At 35.0% G+C, this 24,606-nt stretch overlaps 1 protein-coding gene across 4 annotated transcripts in view; it reads right to left on the bottom strand.

The window, feature by feature from the left end:
- Window positions 1–14,590: 14,590 nt before the first annotated feature.
- Window positions 14,591–24,606, bottom strand: part of MLF1 (myeloid leukemia factor 1) — a 34,178-nt gene continuing 24,162 nt past the window's right edge. For 3 of the 4 annotated variants that reach the window (XM_004037913.5, XM_055381907.2, XM_055381908.2), the window contains exons 3-7: window positions 23,051–23,134; window positions 21,788–21,916; window positions 19,821–19,980; window positions 17,049–17,181; window positions 14,591–14,891 (exon numbers count right to left, since the gene is read on the bottom strand). In XM_004037913.5, the coding sequence (XP_004037961.2) occupies window positions 14,786–14,891; window positions 17,049–17,181; window positions 19,821–19,980; window positions 21,788–21,916; window positions 23,051–23,134 (612 nt within the window). In that variant the 3' untranslated portion in view covers window positions 14,591–14,785. The remainder of the gene's footprint in view (window positions 14,892–17,048; window positions 17,182–19,820; window positions 19,981–21,787; window positions 21,917–23,050; window positions 23,135–24,606) is intronic. The other variant, XM_055381909.2, reaches the window with a different exon arrangement.

The raw sequence follows: 24,606 nt of genomic DNA, 5'->3' as shown, positions 1-24,606 counted from the left end.
AAGAATGAGGAGAAAACAAGGAGAATGACCCTCTTTTGAACATTCCATAGGTTTTATGGCACCTCTACTTGCCGGAGTTTACATAAAATGGAAGTAATATGGTATTTGTGAACATTTACATTAAGGAAAAAGAGCCCTAAGGTTGACCTGCAAACTGTAGAGTTCCTAAGTTCTCTTTTTTTCTACTTTCTTTTCCGCATGCTTAAAATCTGCTGTTATTTTTCTACAAAGATTAAAATCACTCTTTGGATCTAACAAGTTTTTTTATTCGCAAACTGGTGAATTTCTATTTATCTCATGGCTAAAGTTCAGAAGTAAATGCTTTAGGGTCTGTGTGTGTGTGTGTGTGTGTGTGTGTGTGTGTGTGTGTGTGTATTTAAAAGGCCTTCATAATTTCTATAATTTTATGTTTAATTGGCAATTAAACCCATTTTAATTTCCCTCTAGCACACCAGACTTTTTCTGTCTGTACCTCATGATATAAATTTTGCTATTTGATTTTCACCTGAGTTGTTTCCTATATGCAAATGTAGGCCTATTTAGCTGACAACTGTCTAGGGTGGTAAAATAGGTTATCAAGAATTTGAAAGTCTAAGATATGAAAAATAAGGGTCTTTATGAATTTATAAGATGTACTTCTACTGGCATACCTAATGCATCTATGTTTTATGTGTTGTGTACACAATGTTTCACTACTGAAAATATATGTAAGAGCTCTAATTAATTGGCATAAGAAAATAAAAGCACTTGAATGAAATACTTTATCAGGAAAAAAGAGAGGACAAATTAAATGCTCTTTCAAGTTCATGTAACTTAAGTAAAATCTTTAATAAATAAGCTAGCTTTAAAATTATTGGTAAAGTAATATTAGAAATGTCTTAAGATTTGCCAGTATACCCTTTTGTTTACATTTATCAATCAAGCAATTTTATACTTATCCCTGCCAAATTTGACTATAAGGTGTCAAAATTTGGGATAGGGGTTACAAAACTGTAAACTTGGTCCAAAATAGAATGATCTTTGCTTATGTAATTTTAAATAAATAAGACATTGATATTGGTTTAATGAAAATAGCTACATCTTGAATTCAGTAAGATTAGCATAACTTCTAATCTTGTGGCTTTAGGCAGTCTGGCCACAGGCAGTAAGGTTTGTATTGGCAAAGGACAGTTATCATCTTTGTTTCAAAGCTAAACTATAAATTAAGTTATTCCCAAAGTTAGTTTGGCCTGTGCCCAGGAATGAACAAGGACAGCTTGGAGGTTAGAAACAAGATGGAGTGAGTTAGATCAGATCTTTTTCACTGTCTCAGCTATAATTTTGCAGTGGTGGTTCCATAACTTTAAATGATGACTAGTGCAGTTTTCATAAAATATCTAGGTAAAATGGTTAAAATAATTCGGTAAATGTAATGGGATAAATACTTGTAGACACACATATCATAATTTAGAATGTAATGTGATGTTAAATAACAGATATTTCATTATTTGGGTATTTTCCAATAAAAACATACTGTAGAAAAACTTTCTAAAAACAAAAAAAGTGTGTCCTTTTTAAAAAGGTGAAGAATTTTTGCCTAATTCAAAGCTTATTTTTAAATAACTTTGTTATATATAAAACAAGGCAAAAGGAACTGGGAAATAACAGAGATGTAAAGAAAGTTATAAAAATAAAGAGGTATTTTTTTGGTAAGAAAGCTTAAGGAAAAATAATTTTGTATGAGAAAGAATCTTGTATGGTAAATTTAGTCCTTGAATAAAATGACTGATTGTTTAAGAAAGAGGGATGTTCAGGACAAACCAGAAAGTCCAAGCATGTCATGAATGGTCTGTGTCAGTCACAATAGGAGGATTAAAAAAAACAAAACAAGCTGTGTACAATCAAATATAATGATCAAGTTGTCTGTAATTAAAGGGAAATTATAATGGTCTTTCTAGAGATTGGGCTTGATGTAAAAAAAAAACACTTGTACACTAAATAATTGATTAGAACAATGAAATTCTCTTACAGGATTGTTTTACTCTTATTTTCATTTTTTTGAGATGGAGTCTTACTCTGTCGCCCAGGCTGGAGTGCAGTGGTGTGATCTTGGCTCACTGCAACCTCCATCCGCCGGGCTGAAGTGATTCTCATGCCTCAGCCACCTGAGTAGCTGGGATTACAGGCGTCTGCCACTGCGTCTGGCTAATTTTCATATTTTTAGTAGAGACGGGGTTTCACCATCTTGGCCAGGCTGGTCTTGAACTCCTGACCTCGTGATCCACTCACGTTGGCCACCCAAAGGGCTGGGATTACAGGCATGAGCCACTGCATCCAGCCAGGATTGTTTTACTCTTAATAAATTATAAAAGATTTTAATTTTTTTAACTCAGAGTTCAACTTTTATTGCGTCTTGCTGTTTTCAGTTTTCTCTCCCTTTTTAAAGGGCATGAAATAGTAACACTCTCCTTCAACTCATTTTCAGCTCATACAACTTTTTTTCCCCTCAAGTTCTGTTTGTTGTGAGATGAAATTTTGGTGGGGACACAGCCAAACCATTTCGCAAGGATTTCAAAAAAAAAAAAAAAGGCAAAAACCTTCATTTTTTGAGAGAGAAGACTTAATTTTCCAAACAATTACCCCTAATAAAAACAGCATGAACCATTTTTAAATAAATGCACCTAACAATGCACGTTAAGGGACTAGAGAAGCAATAACAAACAAAACCCAAAACTCGTAGGAGGAAATAAATAATAAAGATTAGAACAGAAATAAATAAAATTGGGACTAAAAAATAATAGAGAAGATCAATGAAACAAAAAGCTTGTTCCTGGAAAAGTTAAACAAAATTAATAAACCATTAGCTAGACTAACTTAGAAAAAAAGAGAAGACCTAAATAAATAAAATCATAAATGAAAAAGAAGTCACAAGCAGATACCAGATAAATAAAAAGGATCATTAGAGACTATTGTGAACAACTATACACTAATGAATTTGAAAATGTAGAGGAAATGACTAAATTCCTGGACACATAAAACCTATCAAGACTGAACCAAGAAGAAATAGAAAACTTCTACAGCCCAATCGTAAGTAATGAGATTGAATCTGTTAGAAAAGAAAAAATCTTCCAACAAAGAAAAGTCCAGGACTGGATGGCTTCACCACTGAATTTTAGTGAACATTTAAAAAACAATGAATACAAATTATCCTCAAACCATTCCAAAAAAATTGAAGCACAGGCAATGTTTTCTAACTCATTCTAACTCATTCTACAAGGCCAGCATAACTCTGATACCAAACCAGACAAGGGCTCACAAAACAGTGAAGGCCAATATCCTTCATGAACATAGACACAAAAATCTTCCACATAACTATTAGCAAGCCAAATCTGGCAACACATCAAAAAGATAATACAACATAATGAAGTGGGATTTATATAAAAATGCAAAAATGGTTCAACATTTGCAAATTAATAAATGCCATATATCACTTCAACAGAATGAAGGACAAAAACCATGATCATCAAAATAGATTCAGAAAAAGCTTTTGATGAAAACTTCAACATCCCTGCATGATAAAAACTTTTAATAAATTGGGTATAGAAGGAAATAACTTTAATGTAATAATGGCTACATAAAAAAAACCCATAGCTAACATCTTACTGGATGGGGAAAAGCTCAAAGCTTTTCCTCTAAGAACTGATACAAAAACAAGGATTCTCAGCCTTACTACTCTTACTCAACATAGTACTGGATGTCCCAGGTGGAGTAATTAGGCAAGAGGAAGAAATAAAGGGCATGCAAATTGGAAAGGAGGGCATCAAATTGTCCTGTTAGCAGATGACATAATCTTATATATACAGAAAACCTAAAGACTCTACCAAAAAACTCTTAAAACTAATAGAGGAATTTGGTAAACTTGTAGGATACAAAGTTAATATACAAAAATCAGTAGCATTTCTATTCACGAACAGTGAGCTAGCTGAAAAGAAATCAAGAAGGCAACCCCATTTAGCTATAAAAAATAAGATAAATGCCTAGGAATAAATTTAACCAAGGGAATAATAGCCCTCTATAGGGAAAACTATAAAACAATGATGAAAAAAATTAGAAGGTACAAACAAATGAAAAAACATCCCATGCTTATGGATTGGAAGTATTAATATTGTTCAAATGACAATACTACCCAAAGTAACATACAGATTCAATGCAATTCTTATTAAAATACCAATGACATTCTTAAGAAAAATAGAAAAAAAAATTCTAAAATTCCTTGTGGAACTAGAAAAGACCCTGAACAGCCAAAGCAATTCTGAAGAAAAAAGAATAAAGCTGGAGGTGCCAAACTACCAGACCTCAAATTACGCTACAAGCTGTAGTAACAAAAACAGCATGACACTGGCATAAAAATAGACATATAGACTACTGAAATAGAATAGAGAACCCAGAAATTAATCCACATACCCACAGCCAACTGATTTTTGACAAAGCTGCCAAGAATAATCACTGGGAAAAGAACAGTCTCTTCAACAAATGGTACTGGGAAAACCGGATATCCATATGCAGAAGAATCAAACTAGACCCCCACCTCTTACCTTAGAAATCAACTCAAAACAGATGAAAGACTTAAATGTAAGACCTAAATGATAAAACTATTATTAATAGAAAAAAACATAGGGGAAACATTTCAGGACATTGGTATGGGAAAAGATTTTATGAATAAAACATTAAAAGCACAGACAACAAAAACAAAAGTAAACAAATCGGATTATATCTAACTAAAAATTTTCTGCACAACACATCAAACAGAGAGTGAAAAGAAAATGTACAGAATAGGAGAAAATGTTTGCAAACTGCTCCTCTGACAAGGGATTAACATCCCAAATACATAAGGAACTCAAACATTTTAACAGCAAAAAACCCAAACAATCTGATTTTTAAATGGACAAATAATCTGAACAAACATTTCTCAAAAGACAACATGCAAATGGCCAAAAAATATTTGAAAAAAAAATGTTCAACATCACCCACCATGAGGGAAATGCAAATTAAAACCACAATAAAGTATGATTTCACCCCTGTTAAGATGGCTATTATTAAAAAGACAAACAGTAACAAATGCTGGAGAAGATGCAGATAATTGAATTTAAGATTATCCATATTGACCAATTGCTATCCCCAAGCAACTGCAGCTAGAAGAACAACATAGAAATCCTTTTTGAGAGAGAGAGAGAGAGAAAAAAAAACCTTCAATACAGGACTAAATAATTCTTGGCTGGGTGCAGTGGCTCATGCCTGTAATCTTAACACTTTGGGAGGCTGAGGCGGGTGGAACACTGGAGCCCAGGAGTTTGAGACCAGTCTGGACAACATGGCAAAACCCTGTCTCTACAAAAAAATGCCAAAAAAAAAAAAATAGCCAGGCATGGTGGCACCTCTAGTCCCAGCTACTCAGAGGCTGAGGCAGGAGAATCACTTAAATCCAGGAGGTAGAGGTTGCAGTGAGCAGAGATTGCATCATTGCACTCCAGTCTGGGTGACAAAAAATTAAAAAAAAAAAAAAAGGATTCCCACAGATAAAAGTCCAAGGGAAAAAAAAATGAGTTCATAGAAAAAAATTACAGGCCAGGCACGGTAGCTCACGCCTGTAATCCCAGCACTTTGGGGGTTTGGGTGGGCAGATCACCTGAGGTCAGGGGTTCAAGACCAGCCTGACCAACATGGTGAAACCCCACCTCTGCCAAAAATACAAAAATTAGCTGGGTGTGGTGGCGGGTGCCTGTAATTCCAGCTACTCGGGAGGCTGAGGCAGGAGAATTGCTTAAACCCAGGAGGTGGAGGTTGCAGTGAGCCAAGATCGTGCCACTGTACTCCAGCCTCGGTGACAAGAGCAAAACTCTGTCTCAAATAAATAAATAAATAAAAAACTACAAAACACAGGGAAACAAGCCACATGAGTAAAACCGGTAGAAACAACAAACATAGAAATAGTCTTCAAATAATTAGAATTATTTGACACAGAAAATATTATGCATATGTTAAGAGTAATAAAAGAGCAAAATGAAAATTTGAGCAGGAAACAAGAGACTATAGATACCAAGCAAAATTGAAAAAGGACCAAATAGAACTTGTAGAAATGAAAAATAACTGACATTAATGACATAGCAGAAGGGTTAAAAATAGGAATAAACAGAGCTAAAGAGAGAATATCACTTTAGTGATAGGTAGAGCTAAAGAAACTATCCTGAATGCAGCCTGAAAAGACAGAGGTAGGAAATATGAAAATATTAAAAGACATGGAGGATGTTATGGACTGAATGTTTGCTCCTCACCTCCCCTCCGAAATTCCTATGTTGAAATCCTAACCCCCAATATAATGGTACTAGCAGGTGGATCTGTGGGAGCTAGTTAGTTAATAAGGGTGGAGCCCTCATGAATATTAATGCCCTTATAAGAGGGGCCAGAGAGAGTTCTCTAGTGCTCCTTCCACTATGTGAAGATAGAAGAAGTCGGCAATCTGCAACCTGAAAGAGGGCCCTTACCGGAACCCAACCGTGATGGCATCCTGATCTCAGACTTCCAGTTGCCAGAACAATGACAAATACATGTTTGTCATTTAAGCCATCCAGACTATATAATTTGTTACAGCAGCCTGAACTAAGATGCAGATAATGTGGGAAGATCTAATAGATATCTTTTGGGAGTTCCAAAAATAGATAACAGAATTAGAAAGAAGCCCTATTCAAAGCAATAATGGTTGATAATTTTCCAGAATTGGTAAGACATCAAGTCTCAAACCCAGTAACCTTAATGACTCCTAAGTATGATAAATAAATCCACACCTAAATATATCCCAATTTAAAAAAAAGTGAAAAGCATCAAAGACAAGTTAAAAAGTCAGCAAAGCAGCTGGGCATGGTGATTCATGCCTGTAATCCCAGCACTTTCGGAGGCCCAGGTGGGCAGATCACCTGTGAGACCAGCCTGACCAACATGGAGAAACCCCATCTCTCCTAAAAATACAAAATTAGCCAGGCGTGGTGGCACATGTCTGTAATCCCAGTTACTTGGGAGGCTGAGGCAGGAGAGTTGCTTCAACCCAGGAGGCGGAGGTTGTGGTGAGCCAAGATTGCACCATTGTGAGACTCTATCTCAAAAAAAAAAAAAAAAAAAAAAAAGTATCGGCAAAGCTGCCAGAAATAAAAAGATAAATCCTCTAAGGAGGAACACCATCATACTGGTTGCATATTTTTTCATGAGCAACAGTGAAATCTAAACACCAAGGAAGCACTCTATTTAGTATTATTTGGGAGAAAACAATTGTAAAATTACAATTCCATTACCAACAGTTTTGCTCAATTAGTGGGTTAAATAACAACAATTTCAGATAAACTCCACTTCAAACCTGGTTCAATTTAACTGTGAAAATAGTCTTTTTTTAAAATTATACTTTAAGTTTTAGGGTACATGTGCACAATGTGCAGGTTTGTTACATATGTATACAATGTGCCATGTTGGTGTGCTGCACCCATTAACTCGTCGTTTAACATTAGGTATATCTCCTAATGCTATCCCTCTCCCCCTCCCCCCACCCCACAACAGGCCCCGGTGTGTGATGTTGCCCTTCCTGTGTCCATGTGTTCTCATTGCTCAATTCTCACCTATGAGTGAGAACATGCTGTGTTTGGTTTTTTGTCCTTGCGATAGTTTTCTGAGAATGATAGTTTCCAGCTTCATTCATGTCCCTACAAAGGACATGAACTCATCATTTTTTATGGCTGCATAGTATTCCATGCTGTATATGTGCCACATTTTCTTAATCCAGTCTATCGTTGTTGGACATTTGGGTTGGTTCCAAGTCTTTGCTATTGTGAATAGTGCCGCAATAAACATACGTGTGCATGTGTCTTTATAGCAGCATGTTTTATAATCCTTTAGGTATATACCCTTTCTCAATGAACTTCCAAAGAATATAGTTCAGGCCAGACACAGTGGCTCACGCCTGTAGTCCCAGCACTAGGGGAGGCTGAGGTAGGAGTACTGCTTGAGTCCAGGAGTTCGAGACCAGCTTGGGCAACATAGTGACACCTTGCCTCTACAATAATGCCTAAAAAATTAGCCAGGCATGGTGGCATTTCCCTGTAGTCCCAGCTACTCCAGAGGCTGGGACTCTCAAGAAAACAAAAAACAAATATAGTTCAGGCAGGAAAAAAAAAAAGAGCTCAGATGGACGGTCTGGGGTACAAAAAATGGATGGTGAGCAAAAATCTTGTGGGAAAATATTTTTAAAATTGATGATACAGAAGAATATTTAAAATGATGAATTTGATACTACATGATCTCATTCATATATGGAATCTAAAAAAGTTGATCTCATAAAGAGTAGAATAGTAGGTGGGGCACGGTGCCCACCCCTGTAATCCCAACACTTTGAGAGGCCAAGGCAGGCAGATACCTGAGGTCAGGAGTTTGAGACCAGCCTGGCTAACATGGTGAAACCCCGTCTCTGCTAAAAATACAAAATTAGCTGGGCATGATGGCGGGCGCCTGTAATCCCAGCTACTCGAGAGGCTGAGGCAGGAGAATCACTTGAACCCTGGAGGCAGAGGTTGCAGTGAGCCAGGATCGCGCCACTGCACTCCTGATGGAGACAGTGTGAGACTCCATCTCAAAAAAGAAAAAAAAAAAGAGTAGAATAGTGGGTCACCAGAAGCTAGGGACAGTAGGGAAGATGGGAAAATGGGGAGAGGTTGGTTAATGTACAAAGTTAGTTAGAAGTTCTAATTATTGCACAGTATGATGATTACAGTTAACAAAAATGGATTGTATATTTCAAAATAACTAGAAGAGAGGATTTTGAATGTTCTCACCACAAAGAATCAATAAGTATCTGAGGGATAAGTATACTAATTATCCTGTCTTGATCATTACACGGTGTATACATGTATCAAAACATCACACTGTCCAAATTAAAAAATGAATTTGAATACAATCAAACAATCCAACTATTCCAGGGCATAAGAAGCTTGCTCCTTTAGACTCTGCCTTTCTCACCTCCACACTGCATTTTGAACTGCTGTCTACTTTTTTGCACATTTTTCCCTGTGCTCTGACCACAGCCTTCTCCCAGTGTCAGCCTCCATATGCATGGTAAAGACCCTCTCCTGTCTCTTGTATGTAACTTAGATGTTACTACCATGACCCTGGATTAAAATAATTGGTAGAATGGGCCTGGATGATCCAGAAACATTAGAGAAAGAACTGAAAAATATGCGGCCATCCATATGGCAAGCCATCCAGTGCCTTAATTTTAGAGAAAATATAAAATTTTGATTACATTCTTCTTGCAAAGTATGGGAGGCAGAAAACCATTTTGTTTTTCGAAGTCAACTACTAACTTGCATTAGTCTGGTTTCTCTGAGAAGCAGATGCCAAGAAAGGATTAAATGATCAAAGATTTTATTAGGAGAAACACCTGAGAGTGACAATGGAGGTAGCTAGGTAAGGTTGAGAGGGACACCAGTCAGTCATACAAGTTTGATCCTGAGTGAAAGAGAGAGGGAAGGAAGAGTTGGTGAAAGCATCCTATACTGCCTTTCACTCTCCAGAAGTTTTGGCAAGGCCACTGGGGAGTTCTTGAGCCAAAGTCAGATGTCAGAGTCCAGCAACTCTCAGGAACAGACCTATTCCTGCAGGACTTAGTCATTGACTGGGAGCGGCCCATGGGAAGACCATTCTCAGAGAAAATAAACAGATGGATCAGACCACAGCCAGCCAACCCCTCTATCAACTAAATCCCCTGTAGTTGGCCAGCCAGGTGTAGTCTCTTGGTCACCACCCAAGCAAACATTTGGGCTTTGAAGGAGATTTCTACACATATGTAAAAGAAGAAATTTCAGCCTGGTGATATCATTATTGATCACTTCTTTGACAGGACAATCACAAGTTCTCAGATCTTCTATGACACGAGTCATTCCTGTGCCATATTCCAAAGCCTAAACCAAGCTGCCCCCAAACTAAAGAGGTTCTCTGCAACTGCCAAGAAGCTAGGACTGTGATGTCACTCAAAAGGGACAACGGACACAAATGTAGGCCTCTGTTTTAGCTCCTGAGCAGAAGAAATATTCTTGTTCTATACTGAAGGGGTGGATATTATATGACTACAATTCCAGAGGTGGAATTCTAGAGGTAATAAGCTGGAATTTACTATACCAGCATTGCCATGGCTACAGACAGTGATTGCTACAAGGAGCATGAATATGCAGTTAATAAAGTTTTGAAGACCTTGACAGAAAATGCAAATAAGATCTTAAATTTACTCTTCACTTATCATATCACATATAGGGTTCATGGAATATTCAAAACCTCTTTATTACGTGAAGAATAAGAGCTAATTTTGTTAGATTACAAGACATTAAAATAACATGGCTGCCCAGGAGAAAAGATTATAATTTCAGTCACATTGGGATACTTAACTTGAAATAATGTGATAAATACATGTAGTTTCATGTCTTGCTCATTTAGGAAGAACTAATGATATGACAAGAAATGGCTTACGTTGGAAGCTCCTACAAGACCTGCGCTGCTTAAAATATACAGAAAAGCAAAGCAAATCAGCTGTAAACATATGGAAAAAGATCATACTTCATTAATTATCAGAGAAAAAGTGCAAAATTAAGATAAGGAGGTAATATTTTACCTCTATTAAAATTTGTAATAATAAAAGTTTGAGAGGTAACATCCACCATTCTCTTTGGGCAAGGGATATGAAAAAAATGGACATTTCCGGGACATTCATTGGTATGACTATAAATAAGTACAATCTTTCTGTAATTTAGTAAAATGTATCAAAAATTTAAAAATAGCTATACTCTTTGAATTGGTAACTCTGTTCCCATAATTTATCTTAAACAAATTATCAGCAATACAGTTATGTATAAAAATTATATTCATACAAATTTACAATAGCAAAAATTTAAAACAATCTGAAATACCAAATATTCGGAGGTAAAGTATGGTACAGCTATAATTAGACTCTGATGTAAACAATGAAACTGAAGATCATGTTTTCAAAGAATATTGTCCTCAAGAAATGGTTACTCCAAAATGTGAAAAATCAGGATATAACTTTACAGTATTTTGTTTTTAAAATTCTATATATCCACATAAAAGGACTAGAAATGAATACACATATCTTTTGTTGTTTGGGGGATGATGGGATAATGGGTACTTTCTATTTTAGCATTCTTCTGCATATTTAAATTTTCCATAATAAATGTAATCAAATAGTAAAGTCGATCATTTTACAAAATGAAAACAACCTAAGAAAGTTCCAGTTCTTGAAAACACACTGATTCTGGTGAGGCAAAATTTGAGGCTGGAGTATTATGAAAAGTCGTTTTTTTCTTAAAAATTAACTCTATGCACCATAGAAAAAGGATTATTAATGTCTATATCCCACAATCATATTTGTATGTATCAGTTTATGATAGTCTATAAGCTATTTTAAGACTATATACACAATGTAACATGTTGTATATTTTTCAGATTAATATTTTATTTCCACTCCTTTCACACCATATCATTCTTCAAGTACCAAAGTCCCTAGCTAGTCTTTTTCTCTTCTCTAATGTTTAAGAATTATTTCCAGAGTTTTTAGCTGTACTTAGTGGGAAGAATAAGAAAAAATATGCTCCATTTGTTTAGAACCAGAAGTCTCTTCTCTCAAATATCACTTCATATATTTTAATTCTACATTATTAGGTATAATTGGCTTAGAATTGATGTATCTTCCTGATCAATCAAATCTTTTTTTAGCAGGGTCCCCCTTTATAATCTAGTAGTCACTCTTTGCCTTAAATGTTTTATTATAATATAGATATACTAACTTTCTTATGGCTAATATTTGCCATTATATCTTTTCCATACTCTTTCAACCTTTTAATGTCTTTTGAATATGACTTTTGGAAACAGTATAGTGCTAGATTTTTAAAAAATTTGAACTGACAATTTTTGCTTTTTAATCTTTTTGTCACTAATTATATACATATTTGCATTTATTTCTCATCAATTTTTTATGTTTTGTATTTACCTTTTCCTCATTTCTTGCCTTGAGACTGAATTCATTTTATCTCCTTCAAAGGTATACACTCTATTGCCTATTCTTTTAGTGGCTACCCTATTTTGACAAGCATTCTTAACAGTCATCAGTTAATCATTTATTTTTACTTTGAACCTTAAGAATACAAGGACCTTAGAAAATTTTAATTCTGATTATCTTCTTCCAATTTATATCTATTGTTCCTTATTTTAATTCTAGGATTAACATTTCCCAAAAGATTAGCCATTAATGTTTTATAAGTCTGGATTTTTTTTTACAATTAGCAAATTACATGGAAAGTAATTTCATAGATCTAAACACACTGACTTTTCAGACTCTGTTTTTTTTTTTTTTTGAGATGGGCTGGAGTGCAATGGCGCGATCTCCGCTCACTGCAAGGTACATCACTTTAAAACACCCTGTAACAGAGCACAGTGAAAAGAAAAAATATAGTTCTTCCTGTTGAAGACTTCCAAGAATAAAAACAAATGTCATTCTCATGAAATTAACAATAATGAATATACAGATGAAAAACAAGCTTTAATTTCTATTTATTTTATTAAAAAACCTCATGAACTCACGTAAAATAATTCATTGGCTCATAAAAGGAGTGGAAATAAAATATTAATCTTAAAAATAAACCATCCTACCTAGTATGTGTATATAGGTTTTTTTTTTTTTTTGAGATGGACTCCTGCTCTGTTGCCCAGGCTGGAGTGCAGAGATGCGACCTCGGCTCACTGCAACCTCCGCCTCCCAGGTTCCAGCAATTCTCCTGCCTCAGCCTCCTGAGTAGCTGGGATTATAGGTGCCTGCCACCACACCCGCTGAATTTTTGTATATTTAGTAGAGACAGGGTTTTGCCATGTTGGTCAGGCTGGTCTTGAAGTGACCTCAAGCAATCCACCTGCCGCAGCCTCCCAAAGTGCTGGGATTACAGGCATGAGCCACTGCGCCCGGCATGTATATAGTTTTAAATAGTTTCAATTTACAGACTAACAGTATTAAACACCCATCATAAGAAGTTGTTGCAAACAAATATTATTCTGGGGTATAGATATCGATAGTTACTTTTTTTATGGTGCAAAGATAGAGTTGACTTTTAAGAAAGAAACAGAACTTTTCTCGGTACTACCGTCTCAAATTCTGCCTCACCACAATCTCTAACTGCAATCTGATATACAGGAATTATACTGTTAAACACAATTATTTATTAAAGGGTGTTTTTAGATTTGACTACAATGATTCAAGTTATCATCAGTGTAATGATTTAGGCAAAAGGAAAATAAAGTATGTACTTTATTAAGACTTTGCCCTATCAGGTTAATTTATATCAAGATGTTATTTAAAATTTGTGCCTTATGACAATTTCCCAATGTGTTATGGTATGTTAGGAGTATACTAAAGTATGCCTAAAAGGAAATTTTTAACTAATACATGCTCAATTTCAACAATGAATGAACACATTTGCATTTTATTTTAATGACTAAAGGCATAAAACACAAACTAGTAAAATTAACAAAAATATTATATAAAAAATTAGAGAAGTATGAACATAGTCATATAATTTTACTTACAAAAAGAAAAAAAATACTTAGGATTATAGAGTGATAGCAATTTTTGGGGGCTTTTTTCCTTGACAGAAATATTAAACAACAAATGTGAGTTAAGATTTTATATTCTTATAAACTTCAAACCTAACTTTTATAAGAACAGACTGATGCTTAAATTCTAGAATTAAAAAGCTAAAGCTGATTTTTAATGGTATAATTAAAACAGAAACAACTGAATTATTAAGACGTTGCTCAAAAACACCCATCAGCTGTCTAACAAATTTTGAGACAATGTATCATTCTGGTTTGGAGAATACCAAATGCATTTTTCTAAATGTCACAAAAAAGCTGAGCAGAGTTTCTCCAAGGACTCTCCAGCTTCAGAATGTTAACCTTGGAGATAGATGAAGCTGTTTGTGGGAAAGGAGAGTAGAAATATGCCACATTAAGAAGTTAAAGAGAATGGTCAATATAGTATCTGGTGAATATTAAGAATGTAATATAGAAAAGATACATTCTATAAATAAATTATAACCAAAACAATCATGTACATTAGCAATTTAAAATATTTTTCTCTGAAAATGAACTATTTGATTATCCTTGCCCTTTATCAAAATAACTATTTTCTCATAAAAGAGTACTAGTGTAGTTTTGCTTTATTATTTTTAAAGTTTTAAGCTAGCTGGCTTTACAACACATTATAAAATTAGAGATAAATTATTTAAACCTTTATTAATATCACCCTAGTACAGTGTTAGTAAAAACTGAGACTTTTTTAACATTATAATTTCTTATAACTAATTATAAGTGATAGAACTGCTCTGCAATCAATCTTGATAAATATAAAAGAATATTTAGCCAACACAAAAACAACTGGGGAAGCGAAATCAGCATATAAGCTTTAAAAAATTAGTATGTTTTAAAGAGTTTTATATTAAATAGACTCAATTTACTCACATTGTTGAAAATCAAAAGTTTATTCCTAAAAGAGAGACAATATAAAGCTAGGACCTTCATGAACATTCAGATATCAGAAGAAAGTTGCCAAGGACAGAACTGATTTAACAGCAAGAGATTGGTCTTATGCCTATTACCCAGCACCATTACTAACTGTTAAAACAACCAAAACTAAACAAATCAAATGCATGGCTATTTATTTTTTGTTGCTTTTCACAGATGAGCCTTTGATGTGTAGTTTGTCCCCCAAAACATCTGATCTCCTTCCATGTTCAATGGCTGGACTTTGTTGAGGTTTCTCCCTGAGAAATATACATGTGAATATTAATATCATTTAAAAAACGGCCAATGGTTTATAAATCAATATAAACATGTTAAAAACCACTGTAATATAAGAAAAGTTTTATCTTAAAAATTCCTTAATAGCTTTGAAAAACAAGGCTGGCCAGGTGCGGTGGCTCATGCCTGTAATCCCGGCACTTTGGGAGGCTGAGGCAGGCAGATCACAAGTTAAGAGATCGAGGCCATCCTGGCCAACATGATGAAACCCCATCTCTACTAAAAATACAAAGATTAGCTGGGCGTGGTGATGCGCGCCTGTAGTCCCAGCTACTCAGGAGGCTGAAGCAGGAGGATTGCCTGAACCTGGGAGGTGGAGGTTGCAGTGAGTTGAGATCGCGCCACTGCACTCCAGCCGGGCGACAGAGCCAGACTCTGTACCCCCTGCCCTAAAACAAAAAATAAAAAACAAAAAAACCCGGAAAACAAGGCAGACTATTTCAGTGAATTTAAGACAGCAACAGCTGTTTTCCTGTTAGATTTAACTGTTTATAGTTTAAACACTGTTTAATGTTAACAGTATGGTAGCCACTAACTACATTTATATTTGAATTAAAATAAAATAATTCAGTTCTTCAGTTGTACCAGCAATGCTTCAAATGTGAATCAACAGCCACATGTGGCTAGTGATTACTACACTGGACAGGATAGATATATAGCATTTTTGTCATTACCGAAGTCATTTCAGAAAATGCCATTGGACAGTGCCGGTTAAGAGAAAATGCCACTGTTAGGGCCAGAAATTTATAGGTCATCCATAAACAGCATGCCTTCTCTAAGTGCAACCTGGATTTCCTATTCAAACTTGGCACTGCCAGGTTTTTAATCAATACATTTTTCAAATGAGACAAATATCTATAATGAATATGGGAGCAAGTTTTCAAGCAATTCAATAGAAAATACTAGGGCTCTAAATTCCCAAACAAGTATTTTAGAAGAAAAGATCCTAGCATATGAAATTCTGCATAAGGCTTCTGATTTACTTGATACCCACTTGTCCACTGCTAGTTCTGTGAAGGCTTCCACCTTCTGTAGCAATTTTCCACTTTCTTATAGCTTAGAATAGATTTCTATTTAAGGTCTGGTGAGGCCTTTGAGTGTAACTTCATAGGAATTAGATATTATTATCCATTTATTCCTCTGGGAACCACATTAAACTGTAGCTCCAGAGTATGTACAAAATGTATTTAAAAACTCTATAATATTTATTTATTTATTTTTGAGATGGAGTCTTGCTCTGTCACTCAGGCTGTAGTGCAGTGGTGTGATTTTGGCTCACCACAACCTCTGCCTCCCGGGTTCAAGCGATTCTCCTGCCTTAGCCTCCCAAGTAGCTGGGATTACAGGGTGTGTGCTACCACACCTAGCTAATTTTTGTATTTTTAGTAGAGACGGGGTTTCACCATGTTGGCCAGGCTGGTATCGAACTCCTGACCACAAGTGATCCACCTGCCTCGGCCTCCGGAAGTGCTGGGATTACAGGTATGAGCCACCATGCCCAGACAGAAATCTCTATAATCTTTAATATGTGGTTTCAGCAAATTTATTTTTCTCAGCTATTCTAAAAGGGAATTCTAAAAGAAACTAATGTTCTTGCAAAATTCTTCCAAAATACCTAATACACATCGAATATGGTATTGCATGTACTGTTACATATTATACAAGTGTCTGAAATTTACTATTAAATGCTAAATTTTGATTTGTTAAGAAAGTTGTTAAGTCTTCCAAATAGAGCCCCTCTCCCCTTATCATATCTCTAGATATCTTTACCAGTGTGAAATGTATGACTCTATCTATATCCGTATTACAATGTGTTTTACAAGAATAACTACACTACAGGATATCAGTTTTCCTTAAGAGGATTTTGGTCTCTATCTTCTGAGGCATAGTTTACTAGTGAATTACTAACCATAAAATCCTAAACTATTATTGATTTTTAGATATAAATTTAAATTTGTGTGGAATAATCAGCTTTCATATAAAATTATTACATCTTTCACAAAAGATACTGTGGATACAACTTGGATGATCATCAAAACTTTCTGATAACAGAAGTAAATTATATAACTTTACTTTAAATTCTTCTTAAAAAACCAAACTATTTTAGAAACAACTTTTACCTTCTTTTAAGTTCTCGGGAGCCAGGATTCTCATGGCCAACACTTCTCATTCTAGTGTTTTCTAGATTGTGTCGTCCTGGTTTGTACTTCAAAACCTCACTTTGCCACTCCTCATCAAAAGCATGAGCATCACCTATGTTAAACAGAAAAATAATGGGAATAAGTATTAAGGTATCAACTGTCAGTAACTGCCTTGCTCCCACATATTTCAGTCTAGTCTGGTGTTTTCATTAGTGTAACCTCAATATAGAGGCAGGAAGCTGCTTCAAATATAAGGGTCTTTGACAAAAGTAGTATTTGTTTTCCTGTCTGTTCCCTCCTATTCCTACCGATGATCTAGTTATTGATGATCTATTTTTTCAATTGCCTGGATATCATATTATTCTACCCAATGGACCAGCTGACCTAATTATATTAACTAACAGTTTTTCTTCCTGGGTCATCTCACAGAGAATATACTCTTCCTGTATAGTGTATACTTCTGTGGCCAGCACTTCTATTCACCTAACCATCTTTCTGTGTAACTTGACCTCACAAGTTTCTGTTGTCAATTTCCTAAGACAGGTTACTCAGCTAGAATGTCAATTCATGTTGTTATTAAGTAATCTAACTTCCATAATAGCGACAATAGAGACATGATAGTACTTCTTAAGACTGCTTTAAAATATTATGTTCCTTCACTCAATTTTTCATCAAAATGTTGATTATTGTGAAATACTCAGTATATATATAAATGTGATAAAATTACAGAGGTTACAAATAAACACAGGTCACAATATCATGGCTTCTATCTTACTGCATAAGAATAATTTTATCAAACCCCAGCCAGGTGTGGTGGCTCACGCCTGTAATCCTGGCACTTTGGGAGGCTGAGGCGGGCGGATCACAAGGTCAGGAGATCAAGACCATCCTGGCTAACATGGCGAAACCACGTCTCTACTAAAAATAGAAAAAATTAGCCGGGCATGGTGGCGGGCACCTGTAGTCCCAGCTACTCGGGAGGCTGAGGCAGGAGAATGGCGTGAACCTGGGAGGCAGAGCTTGCAGTGAGCCAAGATCACACCACTGCACCACCGCACTCCAGCCTGGACAACAGAGCGAGACTCCGTCTCAAAAAAAAAAAAAAAAAAAAGAATAATTTTATCAAACCCCAATGTTAATAGAATTTCTTCCTCCCCTTCACCCAAAACGGAGTCTTGCTCTTTTGCCCAGGCTGGAGTGCAATGCGTGATCTTGGCTCACTGCAACCTCTGCCTCCCGGGTTCAAGAGATTCTCCTGCCTCAGCCTCCCAAGTAGCTGGGATTACAGGCGCGGGCCACCATGCCCAGCTGATTTTTGTATTTTTATTTATTTTATTTATTTATTTTTTTGAGACAGAGTCTCGCTCTGTCGCCCAGGCTGGAGTGCAAGGGCTCGATCTCAGCTCACTGCAACCTCCACCTCCTGGGTTCAAGCGATTCTCCTGCCTCAGCCCCACGAGTAGCTGGGATTATAGGCACGTGCGCCACCATGCCGGGCTAATTTTTGTATTTTTAGTAGAGACGGGGTTTCACCATGTTGGTCAGGCTGGTCTTGAACTCCTGACCTTGTGATCTGCCCACCTTGGCCTCCCAAAGTGCCAGGATTACAGGCGTGAGTCACTGTGCTGGGCCCTGATTTTTGTATTTTTAGTAGAGATGGGGTTTCACCATGTTGGCCAGGCTGGTCTCGAACGTATGACCCCATGATCCACCTGCCTTGGCCTCTCAAAGTGCTGGGATTACAGGCATGAGCCACCGTGCCCGGCCAGAATTTCTTTTTTAATACAACAATTTAAAATTTAAACACTCTATTATGGAAAAACATTATTCAAAATACTTTCTGAAACTAGGAGATGAATCCAACTAAATTTTAATATAATTTCATTATTGAATTAATACAATTAATTAAATATGAAAGCTTAATATTGATTTAAAAATTAATAAAAATAATTTAAATTTAATGATTAAATTTGTTAATAAATTGTAATATAATTAAAAACTACAGGGAGAAGAGTTAGGACACTAGAAGGATGTAAATGCATTGAAGAATAAATATAAAATCCAGAAAAAGAAAAGATTTACTTGAGAGAGAGAGACATACATGTAATCTAACATATAACAGAAATTAAAATCTTGTCTATACAAAAGCCTAAGTACTGAACAGTACAGAATGATTTAAGTAAAAATTATGGCTTATTTACAATAAAACTTTAAGGTAACCACTTAAAATGCTTTTGAAAAATAGCATCATAACTAACTTTACAATTATAATGGTAAATTAAAATAAGCACAATATAAACTATATAAAAGTAAAATAATAATTTGAGAAAAAAGTATGTTTATATATATAAAATGATTAGGAAGAAATACATTAAAATATTACTAGTATTTTGAGTTTGGATTATGGATGATTTTTGTCTTTATACTTTTCAAATGTACTTTCTTGATAATCAGAAAAAATATTTAAAGACACATTTTGCCTAATGATAATATTACTAAATAACAATTCAAAAGATTCCACTTTCCAAGGATAAAATAAAAATAAGTAATATCCCATATTGCCAAAAATCACCATAAAAAAGAGCTCTCCTATGAAAGGATGAAAACACAATCCTATTACTTTCACAAGGTATTCTCTACATGTATTATTCAAAAACTACATCTTATGACATGTTTCTAAAAAAAAATTCATCAAGTACAGCTGTTATTTTAAATTTATAAGAAAGAATATTTTTTTTTGTGATAACTTACTTTCATTCATATTGATGAACTCCTGGTTGACCTCTTCATCTCCAGTCTTCTTGTTCTTTGACTTTTTAATGACATGAGCTCGGTCATGGATATGATGACCAATAGCCATTTTTTCTAGTCCACTGTCAGAATCTCTCATTGCTTTCCTGGTTTCCTTTATCTGTAAAAATAAAGAAATTTTATTATTATTTAAATATATATAGAATGTATATCTCAGGGCCAGCTTACCTACAGAGAGATGGCCATAGATCTACTGCTCTAAAAATAATTTGTGCTCAGTTCCACTATTAACTTGTGGTAAAACTGTGGTAATAAGTCTCTGATATTTCCTGAACTCCTTAAAATGAAAATGTCTACAACAAACAGAACCCATACAATTTAACCTTTTTCCAAATTGTAATCAAATATTAAAACAAAAGTAGCAATTATAGTTTAATGCCTTCAAGACTGTCTTAGATAATGTAACAGAAGGAAGTTTATGGTGGGATTCCTACAAATAAGGGCAACTAATTATTCATCAGTCATATTGATTGGCTTGAATCTCATGATTCCCAACTATCAACTCTATGGAAGTATTATTAGAATATTTCTGATAGCTACTAACATGATTTACTGTGGGACATCTACAATTATATTCTGTTTACATTTAAGTTTGTCACTTTTAGAAAGTTAAAATTAAAATGTCTGAGATTAATTAGCAGAACTATGGCAAGAGCATCATTAAAAGGTTCATCTTTATATGTAAGAACTAAAAAATGTACTACTTCACATTCATTAGATTGGTAAACCTAAATTTTTACTATAAGTACTAACAAGGAAGTAGAGAAATGGAAACTCACAAGCCACAGTTTTGGAAGCCAACAATTTCAATCACTGGGATAGTAGCTTGGAAATGCTAGGTAAAGAGGAAAGTACACATACCCTACAACTCAGCAATACCACTCCTAGACTCTTTGTATAAGGAGCCATGTATAAAGATGAATTAGTGAAAGATTAGACTCACCTACATATCTATTGACAGAAAATGATTTAAAAATCATGGTACATTCATATTTTGGATATTACATAGAAGTTAAAGAAACCAGGGCCACATGTATCAACTTGAATAAATCTCAGAAGCGTATTAATCATAACATATTCATATTTTGGATACTACACAGAAGTTAAAGAAACCAGGGCCACATGTATCAAGCTGAATAAATCTCAGAAGCATATTACTCAGCAAAGACAAGTTGCAGAGGACATATGCAATATGATACCCTTTATGTAATGTTGGGAAATCTGAAAAATAATCCATTTTTTTAATGATAGAAATGTTAAGTAATAAAATTGTAAAAACATGCGTGAAAATGATAAACTCCAGATACAGGAAAATGGTAATCTCTGAGAAGGGGAGAAAGGGAAAATAGACCTCAGAGGAATGTATTAGAAGGTTTAACTGCCTCTGTACATTTTTGCTTAAAAAGAAAACAAAACAAGAGACAACTTGAAGCAAATAGAGAAAAATGTTATGATATGACTAAACTGGGTGGCAGGAATATGGGCACTTATTATGTTATTCTCTATATCCTTTCTGTACACTTGAAATATTTCATGAGTTAAAAAATTAATTCACTTCAAATGTAAACTTAAAAATAGACATTAATTTCATGAAACAAAGGCTTCTTTTCGTGTTTTGTTTACCTTGTCAACATGTAAAGGTAATAAACATCCATAGATATTTACATGAAAAAAGGCACCCTCACGGGGGGGTGGGGGGGCTACAAAAAAAATGCCACAAACTAAGTAAATACAGTTGAGCTTTAATGGTTTCCACAGTGAGGACTACCTTACCCCCAACCCCCACACCTCCCTCCTGTCCCCCCACCATCTTGTACCAGATTAAATTTTAATAGTTAAAATTTGATCTAGACAGTCTATCATCCCTTAACTTTATAAAACTTTAGGAATGCTTATAGAAAACTTACTCCTCCTGGAGCTCGACGAGTTTGAGTTGAGGCCTGAAAAACCTTTGGCGGTTCATCTCCTATTTTGGAATAAGTCATAACTGAGGAAGAACAAAATGAATGTCCATTTGGATCCACTGAAAGTTGACCCTACAGGTAAACAAATTGTAAATTCAGTCGAGTCAAATATAAATAATTATTGCCAGAGAGTTCAAATAAGTAACAACACTAGGTGTAAGTTCTACTAAAGATACTAAACTACCAATATGGTGTAGTCAAAGGCACACCCAGGTTCTCAAGTGAGAAGTGACTTGAAAAATTACCTCCGCCCAAAAAAAGTCACCCCTAGAGGGTCCTAACGGTCGTCCATTTTAGGTACAATTATCCAACTCTCGTTACAAAGACTAATAAGTGACTCACTCAGAGATCCTTAAGTCTTTGGGTGCTTGTGGCTTAGATTTCAATAAAGATGCTATGCCACCAAACCTGTGATACTTCTATAGTCAGTGGTTGACCCTTGTGCGTAATCTTGCCAACATTAAGCCAATCAATTAGTTATACATCAAGTTTCATACCTCCTCCTGTAGGTACCAGATTGCTACATTACTAAAACCAATAATGCCCTAGATTATTTGGGCATTCTGAAATGATCCATAGAATTCAAACTGGATGACTAGAATGTTATGGGTCTTCTTCAGATCAAATCAAGTGACTGGTTTTGATGTTAATATAGAGAGTATTATTATAGTACTAGTTTATTTGGACTATTAGGGAACTATACCTAAACATCATTCCTAAAATTTCTGTTTTCAGAGTCGTTTATAAAACCCTGAAACTCTTTAGATGCTACAAATCCTTTTAAGTAGACAGGTTATTAATAATAAAATTATGCAAATTCATATAAAATGTTCATTCACAATAGTGACTTTCAATAGAATCAATGTTTTTGAGGTTATTTTTTTCCAATTTTTAAAAAATTTTCAAAGTTACCATTATTTTTCAAACTTGGAGGTTATGAACTCAATTTAGTGGGTTGTAACCAGGATTTTTAAAACATGAAATAAGACTAGAAAATAACTGTATATACTGTAAATAGTATAGTCATTTTTTCATGAAACTTTTGCTTCAAATATATTTATAAAGTATACAAATATTGCTTATTGGGTTAATCATGTAAGGTATCTTTTTTAACCACTATGGTTAAAAAAGTGTTTGAAAGCCACTATGAAATAGAATATATTAAAGTATACACAATGTTCTCAATGCTTTGTTTTTAGTACTTACGAAGTTTCTTTCTAATTTCTGCATATAGTTTCTCATATTTGACACCATTTGGTCCATTGTCTGGAAGGAGCTGACATCTGTATGCTACAGAATATCAGGAAGTATGTTATTAACTGTAGGTAACAACACAAAAGATGCAAATACATCTTCCAAAACAGCTAAAACATTTTTTCCAATTCATTTAGTGAAATCTCATGCAGTAATCAACCAGACAAAGATAACTTAAAGAGGATATAATAACAGTGATTAGTTAAGGAGAAAATTGAAGCATACACAAAATCCCAAAGAGCCAACATACAAATAATTAGGGAACTGTAACATTATAAATACATATATGTGCATGTATAAATAAAAACACATACACACCTAATCACTCATTACTCACTTTTTCAAAACATAATTTGGTGTATGTTAAATACTAAGTGATACATTCTTTAGCATATGATAGTTTTCATAATTTTCCTTATCTCTCAATACTCCATCATGCAAATAACTAAATTTGCATATAAGATGCCAGTGTCACCTCCAGCAGTACCACATGGCTGACAGAAGTTGTCCCTCGAGTAAGTAGCCAGCCTTCCTCTCATCATAGTAGGATCTGGGTGACAGAAATCAATTCACTTTACTAATAGGCCTTCAATTTGCTGCCTACTGAAGGGTCAGTAGGCTATACCCTTGAAGCATGAGGTATGTGTCTTCAGAAAAACAGTTAAGAATTCCTCTAAACAGTAGTTTCTCAACCAAGATTGATTTTGACTCTCAGTGGACATTGGCAATAACTATACTCATTTTTGGCTGTCACAGATGAGGAGAGCATATAACTAGCATCTAGTGGGTGGAGATCAGGGATGCAGCTTAACATCCTACAATGGATAGGACAGTCTCCCAGAACAAAAAGAATTACCCAGCCCAAAATGACAGTAGGGCTGAGGTTGAGAAACTTTGCTCTAGGAAAATCTACCACTGATTTTAGGTTTTAAAATCTACCACTGATTTTAGGTTTTATCACTGGAAGACTCACCAGAAAATAAGTCAGGCACACATTCCAATGTGTTAGCCAGTAAATCATCTGTTATAAAACAGAATGAGTTGCTTGGTTTAATGAACTTCTCTGTTCAACCAAGCGGAGCTCTGAATCCTCCTAAGTTCTGTTTGTGTCTCTGCGTTCTATTGCTATTGGATTTTTACAGATATAATAATGTAAAATAGGTGGGAAAACCAAATTCCTCCTTAGAACCTGCACTTAATATTGTAGGGAACAACAAAGGCACATTTAGGAAATACTAATATATATTTGGGTAAAAAACGACTGAAGTAGAATTAATTTTGCATTTCAGAGAGGCAAACACAATTCAGGGAATATTCTGAATATTTGCTTTAACACTAGATTGAGAATCCATTCTTATTTCATGAGATATGGAAGGGTTAACCCAAAGAACAATAAAAAGATAGAGAGGAAAAGATTAGACATTTGGGTATTTCTGCTCTCTTCTCAATTCACGTTCAAATCAACCATCAAAAGATGTATCTGCACTTGCTCTGGGGTGACCCAACAC

The sequence above is a fragment of the Gorilla gorilla genome, chromosome 2, assembly GCF_029281585.2.
Source record: "Gorilla gorilla gorilla isolate KB3781 chromosome 2, NHGRI_mGorGor1-v2.1_pri, whole genome shotgun sequence".
In the NCBI taxonomy this organism is placed as follows: Eukaryota; Metazoa; Chordata; class Mammalia; order Primates; family Hominidae; genus Gorilla; species Gorilla gorilla.
The sequence above is the reverse complement of the archived record's forward strand: the minus strand, read 5'-3'. Positions and strand labels throughout refer to the sequence as shown.